The sequence below is a fragment of the Chelonoidis abingdonii genome, chromosome 11 (genome assembly GCF_003597395.2).
Source record: "Chelonoidis abingdonii isolate Lonesome George chromosome 11, CheloAbing_2.0, whole genome shotgun sequence".
NCBI classification, from domain to species: domain Eukaryota; kingdom Metazoa; phylum Chordata; order Testudines; family Testudinidae; genus Chelonoidis; species Chelonoidis abingdonii.
In genome coordinates this window covers 51,143,710-51,168,007 of record NC_133779.1, presented here as the reverse complement: position 1 = coordinate 51,168,007, position 24,298 = coordinate 51,143,710, and the positions used below count along the sequence as shown (strand labels likewise).

Sequence of the window (24,298 nt, the reverse complement as noted above, 5' to 3'; positions counted from 1 at the left end):
TTAACTTTCCTTCATGTCCCTGTGTAGACAAGCCCTTGTTCCAGTATAAGTGTGTCCACACAGGGAGTGAATCGGGAACAGTTAATCAGGAATAACTCCAGGTGTAGACAAGCCCTAAATTAGTACGAAACTAACATGCCTGGTGCACATTTGAATCTCACGACCAGAGGCTATCACCGGTGAGCACCAAAGGCCCCCCCCAGAGATTCTAGTCCAGGAGGCCACTAGAAGTATCCCTGGCACTTAGCTGTCTTGGCACGGTAGGCCCCAGTGCAGTCACACCCATTGGCACTGCCCTCACCCGTCTCCTGCTGTTCGTGTCGGACCAGCCCCGCAGTTGCTAGACGACTGCAGCGGTTAAATAAAACCAGTGGATTGTGCAAGTCACTGCCACTCCTCGCTCCCGTTCTTTGCTTGCCTTGCTGTCTGATGGGATGGCACCAGGGTTACTGGGTCATAGGATGACCAGATGTCCTGATTTTTGGCACTTTGTCTTATATAGGCGCATATTACCCCCCAACCCCCTGTCCTGATTTTTCACACTTCCTGTCTGGTCACCTTACTGGGTCAGTGGATTGGGCTGGCCCCCGACTGGCATCAGGCTCCGCTTTTGGCAGCGCTGGGCTGTAGGGAAAGGCCCTGGAATGAGTGCGTGACATGGGTCCTTTTGCTTTTCTTGAAGGGAAGCTGGCTGGGGTCCAGGTGTCTGGACCCGGGACCATGTAATGCAGCGGAGACGCAGGTTGGGATCCTGGGTTCAACAATCCCTAACCTGGGGTTACAGATCAGTGTGGACGTTCAAGCTCTAGGTTACCAAACCCAGGGGCTGCCAACTCAGGTTCTACTCCCCTTGGGCTTGCGTTGCAGTGTAGACAGACCCTGAGTGGCCAGGCCAATGAGGCGGAATGGACTCTCACTCTCACTGCCCGCCCACAGCTAGATCAGCCTTATTGCCCCCGGGACGTCCCAGGAGCGGATGAGACGGATCTAGCCCTGCTGGTCTCGCTGAAACCACCGTGAGCTGCGTCCACTTGTGACTTTGGCCCGGGGCAGATAGGTGGAGTAGGAAGGAGATATTTAATCACCAGCCATGGGCCTGGTTCTCCTCTGCCTTTCTCTGGTGTGAATTGGGAGTCAGAGGCCCAGATCAGGCTCGTGGTGTCCATGCGGCGCTATGCAGACCTTCCGTTGGGGTCTGTGGCTTGAGCTGCACCCACGCTGCAGAAGGACTGGCCCCAAGTCACAGCGGGACTCTGGTGCTGACCCACCCGCTCAGCAGGGTCCTAGGACCCAAGTCCTGAGGGCTGACCCGAGTCAGGCTGGCTTGTGGATGGACAGACGCAGGCGCTTGGGCTCAGACCTGAGTCAGAGACCAGGTTTAGCATGTAGTGTAGACAGATCCGAAGTGACACTCCCCTCCCAGGGCCAGGAGTCAGGACTCCTCTTTGTGTGCGCTAACCACTAGAACCCACTCCCCTCCCAGAGCCAGGGATAAAACCCAGGAGTCCTGGCCCCCAAGCCTCTTGCTCTGAGCACTAGCACATTTAGTGTGCCAGGATGCAACCAGAGGCCAGTGCCAACGTGTTCGTCTTGACCCCCTTCCTGCAAAACGGACTCGCTGGGCCCAGCGTGTCCTGCCAGGACATCGAATTGCACCGGAATTAGTGACGTTTTGCACATAATGTCACCGAGCCAGCCCCTCTGCCAGCCTCCACACGCTGATGTCCGGGGAGAGAAGGTGGCCCCTTTCTGAACCATCGGTACCTGGCATTCAACAGTCAAGCAGCCCCAGGCCTGATCCTCCGCTTCGTGGTGTAAATCAGGAGCCACTTCACTGAAACAGCTGGATTTATACCGGCACCAAAGCTGCACAGTTGGCAGAGGAATAGGCCCAGCAGTGAGGTGAGCTCATCCCTGGTGTTCCCCGGGCTTGCCCTGGACACATTATCATGCCCCAGCCAGCCTGCTCTGGTCCACGAGCTTGGATCTCGCTGCCCAGTCTCTCTTCTCCTCTGCTGCCTGCCCCCCATGTGCCGATCCCTTCGGCCAGCTGAAATAGCAGCCGGGTTTACACTTGGGCAAGTGAAAGGAGAAATGAGCCCCATGAGTCTAGGCTCATGGGACCTGAGTCATCGGCTCGCTTCTCCTCCTCCTCGCCGCCCACAATGTTCCTTCAAGGAAATGGAGCTCTGCCAGGGCGCCTCTCTGCTCCGTCGTCATGCCAGGATTGCCTCTGTCTGGGGGCCAATGTGGGTGGAGCCGGGGCGCTCTGAGCATGGAGCAGGGGTGGGCATCTGGGGTAGATGGAGGGGCTCAGTGGGCCAGAGAGGAGGGTACGCTCCTGTTCTCGGCGTGGGGTTTACAATGAGCATCTGGGGCCAAATCCAGAGCTCCCCTGAGAGGCGCAGGGCAGCTCAGGCCAGTCTGGCCTCCCCGAGGGCTGGGAGCGGGCAGGGTTGGAGCAGGGAGAGCAGCCAATGCAAATCTTCCATTTAAGGCAAGTCCTTGCGGCCGTGCCCTGCCTGGCTCTGCAGCCGTGCCTGCCCCTGGCTGGAGGTGCTCGGGCTACAGAGCGAGGTGCAGAGGGAGCCTGCCACTCTGCAGCCGTGCCTGTCCTGGCTGGAGGTGCTACAGAGCAAGGCCTTGGCACATGGATCGCTCTGTATCAGTCCCTCTGGGCCCCTCGTGGGAGCCGCCCATCCTCCCCCTTCACTCCCCAGCGCTTGAAGCCGTGGAGAAGGCACAGATCTGTTTTCCCCTATCTGCCCCAGACCAGGTGCCAAGCCATGTGCTCTAAGCCCAGCCTCGTACCAGGAGCCAGCTCTAGGATTGTTGTGGGAGGTGGGATCCCAAAACTGTTGGCCAGATACCGCAAGGAGGTGCACACGGGTAGAGAGAAGCCAGCCCAACACACAGTGACAGTGTTGACTAGTGGCTAGACCACTGGATTGGGACACAGGAGAGGGGCAAGATGGCCCAGGCACTCTGCCACAGACTCCTTATGTGACTTTGGGCAAGTCACTCAGTCGCTCTGTGCCTCAGTTTCCCCAATGGGGATAATGGCTTGCCCTGCCTTACATGAGAATAAATACATTAGATTGTGAGGTGCTCAATACTATGGTGAGGGGGTTCCAGAGACAGCAAGAAAGGCAGGGCTAGAACCGTCTTAGGTAACTCCCTTCCCTGCTCTGTGCCTCAGTTTCCCTTCCTACCCTGTGTCTCTTCAGACTGTGAGGTCTTTGGGGCAGGGACTGTCTCTTGCTGTGTCTGCGCAGCACCCGGGCCGACGGGGCCTTGATTTCAGTTGAGGCTTCTCAGTGCTACCGTAATGCTACTGCAGATGGGTGGGTTGGGTCTGGTTTTGGGTGGATTCAGCGGCTCTTCCCCAAGGCCTAGTTCTGAGATTCATGTGTGCACTGAGAGCTGGGAGCCTCCGACGTGAATGAGGTGGGTTGGGCAGCAGGTTGGAGCGATTTTCCTGTTCTCCCCTTCATCCCTGTCCCGCCTCCATAGCACCAGAGAGATGGGTCCTGGCAGGGATGATCCCTGCTCCGCCAAGTGGTGGATTCCTCCCTGCTCCAGGTGGAAGAGTCATCGGAGCCGAGCAGGTCGGGGCAGGACGGGCAATTCCAATCAGGCCCGGCCCGAGGTGCGTTCCAGCGAGGCAGCTGTGGCCGTGGGGCCCAGCCTGCGCTCAGGCAGATTGGGGCCGCCTGCCCCCACCGACTGATTAGGAGTGGGGGAGAGAAGGGCATGTGGAGGAGGGGTTTCTCTACACAGTCAAGTGAAGTTGGGTCTGCCTGAAAAAGAGATTAACAGACATGCTCACTCTTGCCCATCTGCCCCCGCCACCCCTTTTCCAGCAATGCATCTGTGCTCCTGTCTGCACCCCTGCTCCCATCTGAACTCCTGCAGCGCCCCGACTCCTGTCTGCACCCTGCACCCCCCCTGCATCCATCAACCTCCCATCCGCACCGCACCCATCCGCAACCCTGTACTGCCCTGGTCCCATCTGCATCCCGCCCCCGCTTCCATTGACCTCTTCAACTCATTCAAATTAAGGCCACTGTAATTCTGAACAGGAGGATCCATGCAGGAGTTTAATGCAGTTTAACGAATCCCCTCTTTAAATTCACATCTTTTAGTTAATTCAGATTAATGTTCCTGAGTGTTACTATGTAGACCAGACCTAATTCAGAATCAGGGGGCTCGTACTCCAGAATAAAAGTGTCCACTCCTGGAGTTATTCCAGAGTAGCTATTCCACTTTAATTCAGATTAAGGTCAGGTACGAATTCAGTGTAGACAAAGCCCTATGCTCACGTGGCTCTCTCGCCTGCCTCCAAGGTGCTGCTCCTCGTGCCCTAACACCACAGTGATGCCTGCAGTAGAAGTACCGTGGGGGAGAGCACCCCACTTATGCGCAAGTCCCTTTCCTGCCTCCCCCACTCCCCCTTTAGCGTGTCCAGCAGGAAGCTTAGCCCTGTGTGCTCCCGCACGGAAGTAGGCTCCGGTGGGGGTGGGCGTGGGGGTGGGGGAGAGTGCCTGTCCACGTGTGCGGCTGTTGGTCCGTCAGGGAGGCGGGATGGGCAAACTGCGTGGCCTGTCAGGGAGCTGCTGGGTGCAAACCAGCCCCCAGCGGAGCACTCTGGAGCCTGGCCCCATCAGCATCATCTCGGGCCTGGGCAGCAGGATGCTCCTGAGCTGGGTCTGCAGCGACAGAGGTGGCGGCAGGTCCATCTGGTACTTCTCTGGTGTCTCATCCCCCCCCAGCCCCTTTCGGAGCCAGGCCACTCCATGAGACGACTGTTGTTTCAGGCCTTGGCACGGGGCCCAACTCCCAGATAAAGCCTCTGGCCACCGGATTCCTTGAGCGCCTGGCACTTATGCGCCTGTAAACAGCCACACGCCTCCCTCAGATAGGGCCCCGGCTGGTCAAAGGGTCTGTGCTAGGGACTGATAAACTTTTAAAAGAGCTCTTTGGACGTGTTCTCCCCTGGATCCTTGATGCTCTGCAGGTGGCGAGTTGGTGGTTCGTGGTGCTGTGTGAACGTATCCGGGTGTGTTTGTTCCCAAGTCCGATGTGAGTGTGAGGTTCCTAGCTTTGTGTAGCTTGTGCTTGTGTGTCCCCGTGCGTATGTGCATTGCAGCCTAGGAGTGTCGGTACATGTGTTTGCGCACCTGTGTCTGCAGGCACATCTGTCTGTGCAAGCGTGCCCGTGTTGGCATGCCTTGACACGGATGTTCTGTGTGCTTGGGCAAACCAGGTGTGCTTCATGCATGTGCAGGCATGTCTGAACATGTCTGTGCATGTCATGGCTCTTTGGAGCAGTAGCATGGCGCAGTGCTTGGGAGACCTTGGTACCTGCTCTGCCACGGACTCCTTGTGTCACGTTGCTGCTCTGTGCCTCAGTTTCCCATCTGTACAAAGAGGAAAATAGCCCTGCCTTGCCTCACAGGTTTGTGAGGATAAATACGGTAATGGGGCATGTATAAGAATATATGACCGATGTGCGTGTCGACAGATGTCCACGTCTGACCCAAACAAGCAGCTTGGCTATTGGCTTGATCTGACAGGGTCCTGCTCCCATGTGGCCTATACCAGGCCCCTTCTCTGACAGCCCAGAATGCCCCAGGTGTGGACTCTTCTCTCCTCTGAGCGTGTCGAAGGCCTGGTGGCATTGACCGGCCTTGGCCATGCTGGGCTGTTCCTGCTCTTCCCTCGGGCTGCAGCAGCACCACTAACCTAGGGATGAAGAAACTGGAGCCGCCTCCAACCCCGAGCTTCGTTGGCCCAGTTGAGGCCACAGTCATGGCTGCTCTCAGCCTGACGTAGCCCTGTCTACACTAGCACTTAGACTGTTGTCCTATCTGACATTGATGAGGCCTCATCTGGATACTGTGTCCAGTTTTGGGCCCCACACTACAAGAAGGACATGGAAAAACTGGAAAGAATCCAGCGGAGGGCAACAAAAATGATTAGGGGGCTGGAGCACATGACTTATGAGGAGAGGCTGAGGGAACTGGGATTGTTTAGTCTGCAGAAGAGAAGAATGAGGGGGGATTTGATAGCTGCTTTCAACTACCTGAAAGAGGTTCCAAAGAGGATGGATCTAGACTGTTCTCAGTGGTGCCAGATGACAGAACAAGAAGTATGGTCTCAAGTTGCAGTGGGGGACGTTTAGGTTGGATACTAGGAAAAACTTTGTCACTAGGAGGGTGGTGAAGCACTGGAATGAATTACCTAGGGAGGTGGTGGAATCTCCTTCCTTAGAGGTTTTTAAGGTCAGGCTTGACAAAGCCCTGGCTGGGATGATTTAGTTGGAATTGGTCTTGCTTTGAGCAGGGGGTTGGACTAGATACCTCCTGAGGTCCCTTCCAACCCTGATATTCTATGATTGTCAGCGCTGGCACAACGGGGACATGTGTGGGCAGAGCTGGCTGGATATTCGGCGGCTGGGTGGGGACTGTGGCAAGCGGATGGGAAAAGCTTCATGTAACCTGCAAACTCAGTGATTCTGGGAAATAAACCCCGGGTTCTTCCTGGCCCCCTTCCAGTGCTGCTTTTCTGCTGAGTCACCTTTCCTAGGCTGCGCACGCCGGCCAATAAACACCAATTTGTGCGTTTTGCGTCAGACAAACCTGGGGGGTCCTAATTATTACTCTGCCGCGTGGCCGGGAGGTCTGGGAAGAAGGGGCCAGCTTTGCCCTTGGCTAGTCACGCAGGCTAAAGTCGTGGGTTTAATCTTCCCTGTTTCCCCCCTTCACGCTGTCTTAAAAATGCCTGCTCTGTTTGTAGAAAACGCGGCCCTGTTAAAGCTTTGGGTTTCTCTTAGATTCCGTTCTCTTCTCCGCCAGGCCCTGCTATCACCCTCTCTCTGGGGTGGGTCCCTGAGCTCTCGGCAAACAGTGAATCAAGCGCTCACAACCTCTCTGGGAGGTGGGGTGGTATCGTTATCCCCGTTGTACAAGTGGGGAAATGGGAGCTCGGAGAGGAGAGGTGACTTGCCAGTGATCACATAGCGAGTCAATGGCAGAAGTCCCTGGCTCGCAGTCCCCCCTTCTCTAGTCACTAGACACCACGGCCTCTGAAGTCGGACTAGAACCCATATGTCCTGGCTCTCGGTTCACTGTTCTAGCAGCTAGATAAAGCTTTCTCTGAGGCTGGCCCAAGTACTGCCCCGCACTGCTCTTGGGATGTTGAATACCAAGGGGGTAGAAGGGATTGAGGGTGCAGGCCAGGATCCCCAGGGAATGTTCCTTGGGGACATTTCCAACAGGCATGTTCTCTGTGGTGGTAACTGCAAAGGTCTCTGTTCGCACTTCTACCCTCTGGACTGCTGCTGCATACAACTGGTAGGGGGGTGGAGGAGTAGCCGCTCTAGGGCAGAACCGTGTCTGGGTGACATCTCTGCATTCCAGGGGGGCCTCTGTGCATCTAAGGACACATCTGCGCAGACCCGCCACTGAAGGCACTAACTTTGCGGTTAATCTATGCAATGAACGTACATCCCAGCTGCATCCACCTCTCGCCCTTTAGGTCCAAGGTACGCGGCCATTCTCACTGAGCTTCGCTGGTTCCATCCCTTTTGTCCTATCCCACCCCTCACTTTCCGAGTGTCACAGATATCCCCACAAGCCAGTCTGCCAGCGGCTGTGCGTTGCCTTCTCTCCGAGGGCTATGCACAGAGTGGAGTGATAAGTTACCATCCAGCGCCTTCTAAGCAAGCACCTTTATTCTTAAGGTAAAAGCATTCTGGAGAAATGTGGGAAAAACAAGAGATGTTCCTATACACATGCGAATGGCTGCCCCAGGGCTGCCCATCAATCTTAGGGAGCCTTGTCGGCCAAAGTCCCTCCAACTTTTCCGCGAGGATTGGGGTCCCCAGGATAGAAGTTCCTGTCCGTTTGCTGCATCTGGAAGAAACCCGGGGTTAGTTCAAGCGCCGTTTTTTAAACCAAAGTCTGTTGCATTGTTTGAATTTCTGGGAAGCTCCATTTGAACCAGGCTATGCAAATCCCCCACGGGATGGAAATTCTCTGGAGTTCTCTATAGTCACAGGTAATCTCCCCACACACACACAGAGTGGTTAGTTCCTGCAGGAGTTTTGGGGGAAGAGTACAACAGAGTTGTACATTACCCATTTGTAACAAAGTGGTCCCCAAAGATACTGCCTGGGATTGCAATGTCTATCACAGCCTCCAGCTTCCTGTCCACTGGCATCGCTGTGGTCGCATAGGGAACATGAGCAAAAGGGCCTCTTTTTTGGTCTCGCTTGCTGACAGGAAGGCACTTGGAGACGCCCCCCCCCCCCCTGCTGCCCCACCCCCAGCTGGTTTTCAAAGCACTTCTTCCAAACAGCTGGATCCGCCAGTCTGTTGTGGGCAGAGCCTGGGGAGAAAGGGGATGCAGGGAAGATCAGCCAGCCCAGCGTTGGGGGCTGATCCTGGCTGCTCCCCACCTGGCCTGGAGCATGTGCATGGCCTGGAATTTAAGTGGGCTCCAAGGGCTGGATTTGCACAAGAGCTGGGCACATCTGATCCAGGGCTAAGGTGGGAGTAGCAACCTTTGAAAACGCAGCCCCAACAGTGGGTGCTGAGTCCTTGAAAACCTGTCCCTGAATGCACATCTGATTAGGGAGTGGGAGTGTGGCGGGGGCGAGGGGGAACTCTGGGGTGTAAAAGCCACCTCCACAAACTTTCCAGAGTTATTGTCTGTGTCTGGGATCTTGTGACACATGTTTCTCCAGCCCACACGGCGCTAGCTCTTATGGAAAGCCCAGTTTCCTGCCCCACTTCAAATTCCCCTCCCCCCGCGTATGTAAAATCCGAGAGAGAAGTTAGTTTCTCACATAAAGATCAGCGGTTGAAAAGAACAGCCAAGGGCGTCTCCTCTCCCTGCCCGTGGAAGTGCTCTGCTGTGCCTGGGCCGTGCAAGTGCCATGTGGATGTTTGCACACCCATGTGTACACACCAGAATCATGGCCGTGACGGACTTTGGACTCCACACCATGGATCCACCTGCTGCAAAACTGATCTAAAGAGAAAAGCTCCATTCAGTAGCACTAGTAGACTGGTATTAAGCCTTTGGACCCCCAGCCACCAGCAGGTGCTGTCTGTAATCGTATTCATATTTGCGTGTGTGGATTTAGGGTCTGTGACTTGATATGGTCCCTAGCATGGCATGATGACGCAACGCTCGTGCCTGCATTGTGATGTTGTCACTTGGGTCTAATGCAAAAATTCCTCTACCCCACCTTTCTCTTCCCTGCCGGCGAGGGGAGGAAGAATTAAAGGGATCCTATCTGAATCCCGAGGCCTTGTGCGCTGGTCTCTGCGAGCAAGGCAGGGTGTGGAGCTGCTCAGTGTGCACTTGATTTGCGTTGTACATGGTGGTGGTTACCCGCTAACAAGAAATGTGACCAGGTCTCCAGCGAAGCGGGATGCTGGCATGTCTGTGAACTGCTGGGGGGTGGGTCAGGACGCCAGGGCTTATTCCTGCTTCTGCCACTAAATAACTTTGCACCCTAGGCAAGTCCCTTCACTTCCCCATGCTTCGGTTTCCAGATCTGTCCCAGGGGGCCGATGGACGTGACCTACCTCAGGGTTTGGGGGAAAGGGGTGGTTAATGGATGGTAGTAAAGGGTGTTTAGCTCGCTGGATGAACGGCACTGGAGAAACACCGATAAGACTTCGGCACCGTGAAGGAGCCCAGCTCTCTGCGGGGAAACAGACCCAACTGCAGCCAGCTTGCAAACGTGTGTACAGTACCAGGGCTGGTTTAGGGAGACCAGAAACTGTCCCTGTGCTTGGGGAGCCTGAAATTAAGATGGTTTCAAGCCACCTTGGCACTGCCCCTTCCCAGCCCTCAGCGGCTGCCCTGAATTAGTGCCAGAGCAGATTCTCAGCCCCTGTGCAGTGAATTCCAGCCAAACGTCCCTCATCTGCCCTCTGGGCCGGGGGCTTGGAGCGGGGCTGGCACCGAGCCCTCACACCTGCCCCACGCTAGCTGTGCCCAGGGTTTCTCAGGGAGTGGTTTCTGCCACTCTGGTGGCATAGAGGGGCCTTGGTGTGAATCCCAGAATGTGGCACTGAAATCGATGGCCTTTTTCTCTCTCTGATGCTTTGGCCGGAGCAGGCCCCCAGGAGGGGCCTGCGGCAAATGTAAAGGAGAGGTGACTCTCTCTCCTCCCCACCAAGTCAGGAAGCACACGGCCCAGCCTTGCTGGCGAACGCGCCAAAGGCTCCCTTTCAAGTCTGCTGCACTCGAGCTGCCGGGGCAGAGGAAGTGACCTTTCCTGTTTCCCAACGTGTAATCAAAATAACGCCCCCCTCAGACCTGCGTGCGGCAAGGGCTGGCGTGACGCAGCAAAAGGCTCTCGCTCATTCCCCTGCCTCTGGGAAACGTTTTTCCTTTTGGCTGATTAAGGCCTGGGTTCCAGACAGTGTTTCCCAGTAGAACTATGCTGGGGTGTGATTGTTTTACCGATATAAATGTCCTGCTGCAATCCCTAGGGCGGACTCGGTGATGCTGGTAAAAATACCACCGCCACCCAGTTCTGCTGTAGTTACTTTTCCATCCTAGACTGTGCCTGCACTTAAACCACTCCAGCTGCAGCACCTCAGCGTGGACACGACCTATGGGATGTGTTCTCCCATCAGCGTAAGTCCCTCACCTCCCTGAGGCAGTAGCTAGGTCGATGGAAGAATTCTACACCAGGGGTTAGGTCCACGTCGCTGCATCTCGCCGGCGCAGCTTTTTCATACCCCCTTGCGATGTGCCTATACCGAGGTGAGTTCCCAGGGTAGACCAGCCCCTAGATTGCAAAGCACTTTCCAAAGCAGGTCGGTATTGTTATCCCCATTTTATATCTGGGGAAACTGAGGCACGGGGCAGGGCTTTGACTTGCCCAAAGTCACCCAGCGGCAGAGCCAGAATAGACCCCAGGTCTGCTGAGTCCCAGGATGATGGGACTAGGCCAAATGGGAATAAGCTATATGGATAGAAGTACTAACTGTGTCCACGCCAGGTGGGGGCGTTGTGTATTACACGCTGTATGTGCGTGGCAAAGTCTGACCCAGAATTCCTTCATGTTCACTCACATAATAATATCTTCAGGTCTCAAGCATTGTTCTCTGCATTTTACAGATGGGGGGCGGGGGGGGGGAGAAACTGAGGCACGGACCTACAAGGCCAGGAATAGAACCCAGATTTCCAGGCTAGGCTCGTCTCCAGTTGTCTGCCACCAGGCTACAGACACCAGCAGCAGCTAATCCAGGTTTGAGAGAGACTTGGGGTCTTATCCCAGGCTTTCTTGGATTTGCTGAGGCAGGGCAGTTCTCCTTTGGTGGCTCCAAAATCCGTGTTGGTGCCTTGGCAGAGACAATCCCCAGGGCACGGGAGGGGGAGACAGCTTGAACCAGAATGGGTTAGTGCTGCAGGAACAGGGCCCGATCCTCTTCTCCGAGCACTGGAAACCAGAGGTCATTCGGCCGTCGTGCTTGTGGAAGAGAAGTGGAGCCCATGCCTGTGGGAACGGCCCTGCGCTGAGCTGGGGGATCCAGAAAGTCTTTCCCAAAGCTCCGAGGTTATGGAAAAACCCTGACCACCCCCGCCACCTCTGCAGAATTATGGATTGAAGTGTTGGGTTCTAGCCAGTAACCACATGGAAACCCTCCTTTTCTTCCCCTGGCTGTCTGGCCTGCTGAACTCCCCTTTGCTTCTTTGAGTCAGTGCCCAGAGCCCAGCTGAAAATATAGATTTATTTCCCCCTTCTCCATTTAGAATTGAAGCTTTTTAACCTCGAAGACTTGCCGGGAAGGAACAGGCTATTTATAGCTCTGTTTGTCAGGGTTTGTTTTGGTCTTTGCATGGGTGGATCTTGTTCCCTGGACAGATCCCCAGGGCCATGTCCTGTTCTCTCCCTAGGCCGGAGTCTCCTCTCACTCACGCTGGTGTAAATCAGGCGGGACCGTGCTGAGGTGTCTGGCAGAGCCCTCGTGGTGGTGCGTGCGCACACACATGCTGTGCAAAAGGACCAGCCCTCTAAGGAGAGCCACGTCCTTCACCGTGGCTAGAGGCTGTTGCTTGTGGCTACAGGGAGATGGGATCTCTTTGAAACCAGAGGCGAAATGCAGGGGTGGAGGCATGACCAGCGCTAGGGGTTTTAGTGCCCTAGGCGCACGGCAATTTCGCCGCCCCGCGCTCTGGTCCCGCAGCTCCAGTGGAGCTGCCGCAGTCATGCCTGCGGGCGGTCCACCGGAGCCGCGTGAGCAGCCGACCGTCCGCAGGCATGACTGCAGCAGCTCCACCAGAGCCGCCTGCCGTCCCCTCCAGCAAAATGCTGCCCACCAATAATTCTGGCGCCCTAGGCGATTGCCTAGGCCGCCTAAATGGAAACGCTGGCCCTGGGTGGAGGGACTCCTAAGCAGGAGGAAGGATGAAGCATTCTGCAGGGCAAAACTCCCACTGGCTCCAGAGGGAGCAAGATCAGGAAGAGGGCTGTTCGTACCCAGCAGCTGCTTACCCTCGCTCTTGGCTGCTCCCGCCCCCGTCTCTGAGCGGCACCTGCTTCCCTTAATGAGGCAAACCCCATTTTCATTCCTGTTCATCCCTGATAGAGCGGTGAGGGAGTGAGCCGGAATCTAGTCCGACTCGTGCGTCGTCTAAACTTTAGGACGTCTGACAGCAGCATTGTTATGGTGGGGGCGGGACGGGACGTCGGAGGTGGAAGGAACACGGCTGCGATTTCCAGCTCCTGGTGGAGATCATAGTGTGGCAAACGTAACATCCCCCCCAAATAAACCCTTTAAACTGTCAAGTGAAGCACCTGTTGTTCTGCTGCCGATTTTTCCCCTCTGATCTTGGACCGGTTGCTTCCCCTCCCTCTATTCAATCTGTAAAGGGGGTGATGGGAATAACCCCTGTCTCTGGGCATGTTGAGATCCTTAAGCCAGGAGGCACTAGAGAGAGGTGGTGGGTGGGTGAGGGGAAGGTACTGAGTTGCCAAAGAAGCGTAAATATAGACACCCAAGCTGTTTTCTCTGCTGAGTCACTTTTCTAACCGCAAGCTCATCTCTGGCTGCTAGTGTCATGATCTCCCTGCAGGCCCTGGCCTGGCCCTACTGGTGCGATCTCTGTGATATGCCTTGTTGGGGTTGTAACCCTGTTGGGACACTGCGCCTGTAACTCCATCAAGTCCCGGGCACCCCTAAAGCCCTGTGCAAACAACACCTGCCCTCCTGCCATCTGTTTCCCCGGTGCAGGAGCTGGGTCTGACCCTGTGTGCGGATAGTAGCTAGCGCAGGCTGAGTGAGCCTGGCCGGGAGCCGGAGAACCACGAGGTCTGTGTCCAGTGTCATCTCCGCTGTGTCTGGACAGAGCGAGCGACCCTGCAAGAAAGGCCGACTCGGGGCCCAATCCTGAGCTGTGCCGAGATCCCACCAGGTATGCCATGTACACAACCCCAGGTTGAAAGAGTTAGAGGCTCAGAACCTGGTCTCTTTTTTAGGCCCTTCCTGGCCTATCCTTGCCTGGTCCCTCTCCTCCCCTGCTTCCACTCTGTCAGCAATACCAGCCTCTCCTGCCCACGTGCCAAATTTTCCCACCGGCACCTTCCTGCTGTGTCTCCTGCCACCCCCTCTGGGCAAAGCTACGCCCTAGTTCTGCAAATCCCTTCTCTACTGGGAGGCCTGCAAACAAACGCCACACTGGCTCACTGACCTGCCCAGCCGCTGCTCAGCAGAACTACATCGCTGCTCCCAGACAGGGAGGAGCAGAGTTTGCTGCCTTCACCTGTTGGTGCTGGTCCTTCTATCCCATTGCCTGGGAACAGCGAACCGCGGCCACTGGGAGCTGCAGGCAGCCATGCCTGCGGTGGGTCAGCGTAAACAAACCGTCTCGCGATCCGCCAGCAGATTACCCTGATGGACCGCAGTTTGCCCACCACCGTTCTGCAGCTTGTGAGCTGCTTGGACAAGAGCTGTCTTTGCCACACATTTGTACAGCACCTTGCACCACGGGGCTTCGATCTCGCCTGGAGTCTGTTGGAGCTCCTGCGAGGCAAATAACGCTGCAGCACAGTCGGGTTTGGAATGATTCAGCCACACACAGTGGGGGAATTGCCAGCCCCAGTTCGGGTTCTGTAGCAGGAAGTGTGATGCCTTAGGGACTGGAGTGCTGGGGGTTGGTTTCGGGACACACCAGGAGTTGGTCAATTGACACGCCAAGTTAATGAGCCATAGGGACAATAACGGGAGGCGATGGCCTGAAAAATCTCCCCCTGCAGAGCGCAGACCTCACGGAAACGCTTTTGTTGATGATAGAGAGAGAAAATAAAATGCAGCCCTGTTCCGCTCCACTGAAAGCAGCTTCCTGTTATCTGAACAGAGCAGCCATTTTCAAAGCGGGAGGCCTTGTCTCTCTCCCCGATCTTGCCTCATTGGTGAAGGAAGGAGCGTGCGGGGGGGAACGCCTTTTGAGAATGTGTCATTGCACAAGAATAGTCTTACTAAGATGGGGAGCTGCTTTGTCTGGCAGTTTGTGTATTTTTGTTTAATGAATTTAAAGGTGACCTGCAAAGGGACTTGGATCCTTCTGGGCCTTGTCTATGCTGGTCACCTGCCCGCCCTAGGGAATACTTTAAAGGTGACTGGTGAACTGGAAGGGTTATGACATCGGAGAGATGAAATCTGATTAAAGGAGAAAGGGGGGAGGGATTTTTTTTATCCATCATTTAAAAATCTCTCTGATTTTTAAAAATGCTTCACTCAAATACTCTGTCACTAGTCAGGGAAGCCACTTGAGCAATGTATGAAACATTCAGTTAGCAAATGCAGGGTGAGCACCAGCAGCCGGCATTGGGGTGACCAGATAGTGTGAAAAATCGGGTTGGGGGGTAATTGGCACCTATATAAGAAAAAGCCCCAAATATCAGGACTGTCCCTATAAAATAAGGACATCGGGTCACCCTAGCCGGCATGGATTTACCAAGAACGAATCATGCCAAACCAGGTTGATTTCCTTATCTGACAAGGTAACTTGTTCGATGGGAAGGGGGAACGTGGTAGACTTAATGTACCGGGCCTTCAGCAAGGCTTTGAACACAGTCCCACGTGACATTCTCATAAGTAAACTGGAGAAATCCGGCCCGTTAAGTGGATACATTATTGTTTAACCATTGCAAACCAAGAGTAGCTATTAATGGAATGATGTCAGATTGGAAGGAGGTCTCACGTGGGGTTCCATGGGGATCTGTTCTGGGTCTGATGTTTAACATCTTTATTAATGACCTGGATGTAAGACTAGAGAGCATCAAATTTGCAGATGACACAAAGCTGCGGGACGGGGGAGTTGCAAACACTTTGGAGGGTAGAGCTAAAATTCAGAGGGATCTTGATAAATTGGAGAACTGGGCTTTAGACAACAAAAATGAAATTCAACCATGACCAATGTAAGGGTCATGCTTCTCAGCAGTGGCGCTGCCAAGCCAGTTATTCCCCCAGTCTATATTTGTGCATTTGGTTTCTCTTCTCTTACGTTAGGGAAACATAGTGGCACTGCTGAGAAGGATCTGGGAGTTGTGGTGGATCACATCCTCAACACGAGTCATCAATGCGATGCTATTGCAAAAAAAGCAAATGCCTCTGTTAATGCAACTCAAAATGGCAAGTCCCGGGAGGTGATAGCACCGTTCTGTTCAGCGCTGGTTAGGCCTCAGCTGGAGTAGTGTGTCCAACTTTGACCATCGATGTAGAGAAACTGGGAAGGATCCCGAGGCGAGCGACAAAGGTGGTCCAAGGGATGGAATGCAAGTGCCAGCTGAGCACAGACTGAAGGATCTGGGTATATTTAGTTTGAGGCAATTAAGGGAGGGACATGATGGCGGTCTTCAAATACTTGAAAGGCTGCCATGAAAGAGATGGAGAAAAATTGTTCTCTCCTGCAGGATAAGAGGCAGTGGGCTCAAACTACAGCAGAGCAGATTTAGATTAAATCTCAGGAAAAACTTCTGAACAGTGAACCCAGTAGGACAATGGAACAGACGCCTAGGGAGGTGTGGAAGCTCCTTGGCTGGAGGTTTTCAAGAGGCTGGATGGCTTATCCCCAACAAATCCTGCATTTTGGCAGAGGGTTAGACTAGATGACCCTTGTGGTCCCTTCTAACCCTATGATTCTATGAAAATATCTCTCCACGCCCCCTCCAATTAAGGGCTGAGGAAGCCATCCACTCCTGCAGGTTCTCCAGCGTTAAAACCATTGCAGCTGAGTTTCCTTGTGTCCCCATTCGCATCTACGGGCGGCAGTTCCCAGCCAGACTACATCTTCCATGATGCATCCTGGTGATGGCAGATGTAGTCCTACCAGGGCCCTGGCCTTTAGAGAAGAATGGGCCCACGAGCTAACTGCACTACGATTCCCATGAGACACTGGCAGCATTTCAGAATTGAAAGATTTTGTTTTTCAGCAAAAAATTCAAATGCTTCTGTGGAAAATTTTGATGAAAAATTGGTTTGTATGTATGGTGGGAGGATCCAAGGTTTCCATGAGCGGGGAGAAAAATACCTGCTTTCTGAGTACATCTAATCCCGATTCTCTCGAAACTCAACCATCTAAGCTGCATGTCACCAGGCACGTCCTGAATAGGATATGCTGCCGCCACCACCTGGCAGGCCCAGGCCACAAAGGCAAATGGGGTCTCAGGGGATTTATTAAACAATATTGTGCTTTTCACCCTAAAGTGTTTTGTAAATGAGCCATCCAGACATTGCTTCACCGGTCCCTGAAATGCAGCCACCTCTGGGGCTGAAAGCAGCGTGGTATCTCTTTAGCAGCCTCTCGGCACAAGTTTGGGACTGGTTGAAATCAAAGGGATGGGAAACAAACCATAGTTAACCAAAGTGAAATCTAGTCAGTCGAACTCTTGTGATGAGCAGCGGGGGTTGGATCTTTAATGCCCAGGAGTGGCCAGGCCTCTGTTTGAATGTCTCAATTCAACAGCTGCTGGATCTAGGGCATCGGATTCAGTCCCTGGTTAGTTCAGCTTCACTATGTGCTTTTCTGTGATGGCTACTCTTGTTCTGACATGTTCCTGCGCTTGCCGCTGAAGATTAGAGTCAGCCGCACGGAGTAGCTAGTGCTGATCATGGTTTCCTTTCATTTATTTTTTTTTCCCTTACTGAGTCAAACATTTGAGTCAAAGCAAAAAGTCAGTGGAGTTTCTGGCGCCGTGCAGAAAGGCAGTGTGGCCCAGTGGTTAGAGCATGGGATTCAGGAGACCTGGGTTCTGAGCTGGATTCTGTCCTGGGCTCTCCTGTGTGACCTTGACAAGTCCCTTCCAGTCTGTGTGCCTGCATTTCCCCATTTATAAAATGGGCACAGTGATATTTGCCTGCCCTTGCAAAGTGCTTTGAGCTCTCTGGTTGGAAAGTGGTGAATGAGAGCGAGGTGTGCTTGGAACTGTGCATCATTTTTTCCACGTATGCATCAGCTCTCCAGATATGTGGTGAAAGGCTGGATGTCCCACAACACCGGTAGCTATTCCCCACTCTCGCATTTCCTGGGGTCAGCTGATTGCTGCAGGGGTCAGACGGGATCTTCGCCTACCCTGTAACGATAATATCGTCTCTTGTGTACCCGCAGCCCCACGGACATGCCGCCGCCTCTGGGGCAGAGAGTGGCAATTGACAGGTGCAGGTGTAGGGAGAAAAGGAATTCTGGCCAAGGAAAAGAGGGCAGATCCCCATTCTTAACGCCCCGGGATCTTTAATGCTCACATCCAGTGAGATGGGATTTGGGCGTGTGAGATTTTGCCCATGAGCAATAAACTGTAAGAAACCCTATCTAGCTATGAGAGAGAGGGCTGCTGTGAATTGATGGGCGCAGAGCTCTTAAGCACCAAGCCACCTGCATTGCATCCTGTGGGCCTGCTCAGCTGGCCAGGTGCAGTGTGGCCATTTTGTTTTGTGGATTACCATCGCTGAAGGCATGAGGATCCCAGCCAGCGGTTCTAACCTGGACCGCTTCCTCGCTGTGCCGCCCGCTTGGGAAGCGAAGGCTCAGCAGTTGGAGCAATGATGCTTGCTGCTCCCAGAGGCCCTGCCCTGAATAACTCCACGCCGGGGAGCTTGGAACGGCTGTCGACTCTTTTCTCCTCGCCTGCGTTACACTGGAGCGTTGTTGACCCGTCCTGCTGGGCGATGTTGCGGGTGGGGGGAATCTCTGTTCAGATCCAGGGACTGAGTCTCTGCTGAGCCCTACGGATGGGAAGCCGCGACCCTTTCTGAGCCAGCGTGGCTCAGGAACAAGGGGGGCGCGTATCCGAATGGAGGAGCTGGGCCATTGGCTTCAACCACTGCCACCAACAAAGGGCGTGTTCCCAACCGCCCGGTGTGGGCTAGAGCAGGGGCATCCCACTCGCTCGGTGGCCAGGGCCGCGTTACCTGCCATGCTGGGGGCTGAGCAGAGCGTGTCAAGCTCACCGGGAAAAGGGCAGCTTTGCACACCTGTCAGAGAACAGCATGTGCCTCCAGGGCCAGCGAAGCTAAAGATCTTATTGTCAATAAAGTAAATGCATTTTGTGAGCCCTCTCTTCTTCTCTCCAGTCATGTGCCCCTCTGGGCAACCTCCCCCCCACCCCCGCCACCCCCCAGTGCTGCTCTGAGGAGGAGGGGCTGGGAAGCAATCCTTCCATGACATTGGCAGCAGGACTTCTGGGTTCTATTCCCAGCTATTCCACTGGGACCTTGAGCAAGTCCCTTCCCCCTCTCTGCCTCCAATTTCCTCCTCTGACATGGGAAGAATGGTCCTTCCCTGCTAGACAGAGCCCTGACATGGCAGGAGATCCCAGACTGTGCCCTAGAGAGTCAAAAGCCTCCCGGTTCCCAGCTTTAACTGGGGTCCCTTCGCTGTCTCCACTCAGCCCTGACCCCCCAGAAAGAACAGGGCAGCCTATTCCAGACCAGCCTGGCCCATCCTGCCGCAGCTTCCCACCGACGTATCCGCCGATCTTTCTGATCCTTTGGGCACATTGTAGAAGGCTTTAAAATGACACAAACTGGGAGCAAAGGGAAAGTTGAAGAGAACTCACTGACACGGTGTTTAGAGCTTTGGGTTGCAGCTGCCGCCCAGGAAGTGGTTGCGACTGTGTCTAGAGATTGCTGCAACCCCACCCAGAGGCTCTGAGAAGCAGACCTCACAGCTCCTCTCAGGCAAACCGAAAGGCACACAAGCTGTAGGAAGCCGAGCTGAGCAGCGTTGGGTGACGTCTGTCGTTGAGGATCTGGCTGTTTGGGAGCCTGCGGGGATTGTGAACCCCAACCCCGGGCATAGCAGTTGTTTCTAGGGTATTTGCTGGGATGTGTGGTTTCTGGTGCAGGTTGTGGTGTGGTGTGTGATGGAGAGAAGGGTAGAAAACCTTAATAGGTTTTAAGCCCAGAAAGGATCACCGTGATCCCAAGTCCAGGGGTGGCCAAACTTACCAATCATCTTCAGAAGTTCAAGAACCAGGCACACCCGCTCGGCACTTCTGCCCTGCGGCAGGGTTGGGGGGGCTTGGGGTTTCAGCCCCACAGGGAGCACCTGCCGATACTGAAGCCCAGCCCTACAGGAGGCACCTGCTGGGTTCAGAAGTCCCTAGACCAGGGGTTCTCAAACTGGAGGTCAGAACCCCTAAGGGGGTTGTGAAGTTATTATGTGGGGGGGGGGTCATGAGCTGTCAGCCTCCACCCCAAAACCTGCTTTGCTTCCAGCATTATTAATGTTAAATATATTAAAAAGTGTTTTTTAATGTATAAGGGGGGGGTCACACTCAGAGACTTGCTATGTGAAAGAGGTCACCAGTACAAAAGTTTGAGAACCACTGCCCTAGACTTCCCCCCCACCCCAAGGCAGAAGCCCCTAGCCCCACCATCTGCCACAAGGCAGAAGCCCTGAGCTCCCCCCAGCCCAGTCTGGTAGGTGCAGAATGGAGGGGCTCCATGAGCCACACTTTAACTGTAAAAGAGTGGCCTGTGAGCTGCAGCGGTGCCACCCCTGGGGTAGACCATAGGACTTAATTCTTAGAGCACGTATTTTAGGAAATACATTGAAACAATTCCCAGACTGCAAAAGAAATGAGCAGAGTTCAGTGACTAGTAATGCTGCGTTTCTAGGGCGACTTCTTTTTTGTGTGCACAGAACTCAAAGTGCATGTTGCAGCCATTTTACAGATGTGGAAACTGAGGCCTAGATCAGGGAAAGTGACTCACCCCAAAATCATGCAGTGAGTCAGTGGCAGAACTGGGAATGGAATCCAGACTTTCAGGCATTTCCCCCCCCCCCCCGCCAACCACTAGACCGGACTTCTCCCAGTGATGTGGGAACAGAATCCAGGAGTCCAGCCTCCATTCCCCTGCTCAGCACACAGCATTTGCCATAGCCAGATACCATCGTGGGTCTGTCTAGTCTGATATCCTGTCTCCTGCTGTGACCAATCCCTACTGGAATTCCAAAAGCTAAAAAATTGTGCAAATGCTCTCCCACGGGGTAAGAGGCTTCCTTCCTGACCCCTGCCGCTTGTGCCCTGAAGCATGAGATCTGTTAATCAGATGTATTGTTTAACTGACCAACAGCACAACCTCTGGACTTTGGGAAAGTGTGCTGCTGGAAGGCTACCTTGACTGGTGTGGGGGAAGCTACATGACATGCAGCCTAGTAACTTTACAGCCCTTTGTGTTCCTCTGAGATGGCTGATTCCTCAGTGCATGAGGGTATTTCCAGCTTATGTCTGCTTGGGCTGACTAATGAGTCATTCTCTTCTCTGCCATGGTCCCCTGGATGGAGGAGACGCTGTAACCCAGCCCTCTGGAGATGATGGTGCCCTAGCCATGGCTCTGTGGGATGCACGCAGAGTGGGGTGTAGCTGGAATGGAGTTGTGCCCCACAGACTGCTCGTACTCTGATGCATCCTGATAAGGCTCCTAACCAAATCTCTCCTTCTGTGATAGGTGTGGCCAGCGCAGGGGACCTGAACGGTGACACACGACCCTGAGAGCTGAAGGGAAAGTGACCTTCCCCCTGTTTTCCCTTGGAATTTCCTTCCAGAGACCAACTACACCTGCTCCATGGAGTGACTCTGAACTGGGCCTGGGCTGCCATTTCTCTTGGGTGTAAACCCTCCCAGCTCAAGTGGGAGTGAAGCCAGGGGCCAGAGAGCCTTGACCACATCTGGAAGCGGAGCGACCAGAAGGGGCGGGGGGGGGGGGGGAAAAACTGGAAGCCTCTGCGAATATGAGTGACTTTTGGCACAAGCTCGGCTGCTGCGTAGTAGAGAAACCACAACCGGTAAGTCACTCCCATGTAAACTTCTCCCCTTTTGATGCTGTCGGCATGGGACGGGGTGGGAGAGAAGTACAGTGCAGCATGGCCACATGGGGTTCGCTCTACCAGATCAGCCTCTTGCTGCCTGCAGTCTAGTACCCTGCCCTCACCCCGACTCCTGCCCTACCCAGTTGGTTCATTGTTCCTCTTAATCTGCCAGCCCTGGAGGAGAACATCTGTCAACCCATCCCGTTGTCATGGTTACAAAGCTAGCTGTATCTTGGCTGGTGTATGGGCTCTCCTGGGCTGGAATTCTGCAGTTCTCCACCATTAGCCCTTGTCTATATGGGGATGCTTAGGCTTTGTCGACGCTAGAAACACTACACAGAGTGTAGAGACTTACTACAGTGACCAGAACTGTAGTGACATCGCTGTAGCAAATCCACCTCTCGGAGAGGTGGAAGAATTCTTCCATTGACCTAGCTGGGTATACACCGGGGATTAGGTTGGTTTAGTTACGGTGCTCTGGGGTGTGAATTTTTTAATTCAGATTAACTTTCTGGAGTGCCCGCATGGAAACGAGGTCTTAGACTGGGCTCTAGGCTACAACATTCTGTGCTTAGCCAGTGGGACTGACGGAGCTTGGACAGCTGCGGTTCTCCCCTTCAGAAGTCAGGGACCAAAGCATTGGTTGTTTTTAGCAGTAGGAACAAAGCATAAGAGAGGAAGGGATTGTGGAAGAGGCTACAGGCGTCCCCGATGGTAAACGAGGCAGGCGTAGCTTCTTCAGTTGCCCCCTTCAGGTGCCTGTGTCTCAGGGTTGGTCTACAGTGAAAAGTTAAGTCGCTCAGGGGTTGAAAAATCCACCCCTCAAGTGACATAGTTAACTGGACCTAACTGCCTGCGAAGACAGAGCTTCCAAGCTGCGACCTCCCGGGGAGGTGGATTAAGTGCAGCGATAGGAGACTCTTGTTGAATTAGGCAGTGTTTGAACTGCGACAGTGGTGCGGTTTGTGGGTTGGTTGACGCTGGAGATGAAATCATCAAGCTAACAGATCTGCCATTGTCTCTTAACAACTCTTTTTAAGTTTTGCTGAGTGGTGGCTATCTAGAGCCAGTCTTTGCCTTCCTGCTTGCTGTCCCCCATCTTCCCTCCCCCTGAATTAAACCAATATATTCACACAGTAACATCCCAACAATCAGGTCAATGCACAGTAGTCATCCATTCCAGAGCAGCTCCAAATCCATATCACCTGTCTCCTGCATTCTGGATCAGACCACTGAGTCATCTAATGCTGAAATCTGCTGCCTCAGCAGAACGAGGCAAGGGAGAACACACACACACACCCCGCCCGTTTATGCTCCGTTCTGCAAGAGAGAGATTCCTTCCTAGCCCCTGCTACAGTCAGCCCTGAAGCATGAGACTTGGTTGCTCTTACGTTTGGCAGCAAAATTACAAAAATCGTTACTGGCCACCCCATTGCCCAGCCCCATTTGGGCTCAGTTCAGAGAAGCAGCTTCCCAAATGAGGCATCATGCAGCTCCCCTTGTTTGTTTGCTCTCAGTGACTCTAGTTCAGATCTGCTCAGTGTAGAAGTAATGCTCTGTTTTAAGCCATGGTTCCGGGAGAGTGAGCTGGATTCGGCACCAGCTCGTGCGTCATGAGTGCTTAAAGCTTCTGCAGCAAGAATGGACTAGCTTGGTGGTGAGCTGGAACAGAACCTAGTGCAGCCTCCCAGAGCTGGGCACTGGGTCTGTAGGGCTAAGCGGCCAGGACTCTGAATACACCTTCAGGGAGCAGGACAATTTGCTTAGGAAGGAGCCTTTTTCTGAGTCACTTTTCAGACTAGAACCATGCTGTGAAATCCAGCCAAAATGTTTTAACTCTGCCCTCTGAAATATCACCACCTCATCATCATCACCACCTCATCATCCGTGTCCAGGGCTGTCTCGCTCCAGCTCTGGCAGCATTTGTTCAGGGGGCTAATGCTTCTTTCCTGGCTCCCCTTTTCTGCGCTGAATCATCATCTAGAGGAGCACCTTGTTGGGAATCGGCTCCCCTCTGCTCTGATCCTGGCCAGCCCAGAGGAACAGGTATCTGGAGCAAGGGAGGAAGCCCGTGGGTGTTAATGCAGAGGAGGATCCCAGGAGAGGTTTTGCCCCCCTGGCACATGTCCCAGGATTTCAGAGGGGGGTAAAGAAATACAGAGAGGCTGTTCCAGGGCTGCAGAAGAGAAGGCTCTTGCACTAAGAGCAAGGTGGTGCTGAGGGACAGAGATGCCAGTGGAGGAGGGGAGCAGCGTGTCGAGTTCTAGGGGGTAGGAAGGGAAGTAACTTGCCCAGAGTCACGTGGCAGAGCTGCTAAATAAACCCAGGAGTTTGGATGCCAAATCTTGTGCTTTACTCATTAGACAATGCTCTTTCCCATCTCCCCTTCCCTCTGCTCAAGGTCCTCCTTTTGTCTGGCTTGCTTTGCTCAGTCTCTAGCTGTTTCTCTCCTGCCCCAGCCTCCAGCACAGATGAACACATAAGCGGGCAGCCCCATCAGCTGGGAACTGGAGGGGGCGAGCAGTGCCAGCCGAATACCAGCCTGCGAAGCTGCATTGGTCCTGGCACCGAAGGCCCCTTGGCGAAAAGAGCCATGTTCCCCTCCCGTGGAGCCGAGTGTGAAGACAGGAATCCAGCAGCGCTTGCTGCCAACTCCCAAAGCCTTCATTAATTCACTAGCTTGTTTGGGCCTTTCTTTCCCTGGGCTGGAATGTGCTTAACCCTTGGCATGCCCGGCCCGGGGCACGGTGGCTGCTGGGTGCGTTCCCTCCTCTGCGGGTATGTGGGGGATGTGCCAGTTGGACTCCTCCTAGGTTGCAGTTAGAGGTTGCACCAAAGTCTAACCGCTGTTATTGTGTGCGGCTCCCTGGTGCTGTGCCACCCTCCCCTTTCTGCTCTGCTGCCAGCCATCTATGTTCCCCTACCCGCACCCAACACCCCCCCCCCCCCCCCC

At 54.2% G+C, this 24,298-nt stretch overlaps 1 protein-coding gene across 1 annotated transcript in view; it reads left to right on the top strand.

The window, feature by feature from the left end:
- Nucleotides 1-24,298, top strand: part of CDC42SE1 (CDC42 small effector 1) — a 55,368-nt gene that overhangs the window by 8,438 nt on the left and 22,632 nt on the right. Inside the window, exon 2 of the mRNA XM_032768013.1 lies at nt 20,985-21,321. Within this exon, the coding sequence (XP_032623904.1) occupies nt 21,268-21,321 (54 nt within the window). The 5' untranslated portion in view covers nt 20,985-21,267. The remainder of the gene's footprint in view (nt 1-20,984; nt 21,322-24,298) is intronic.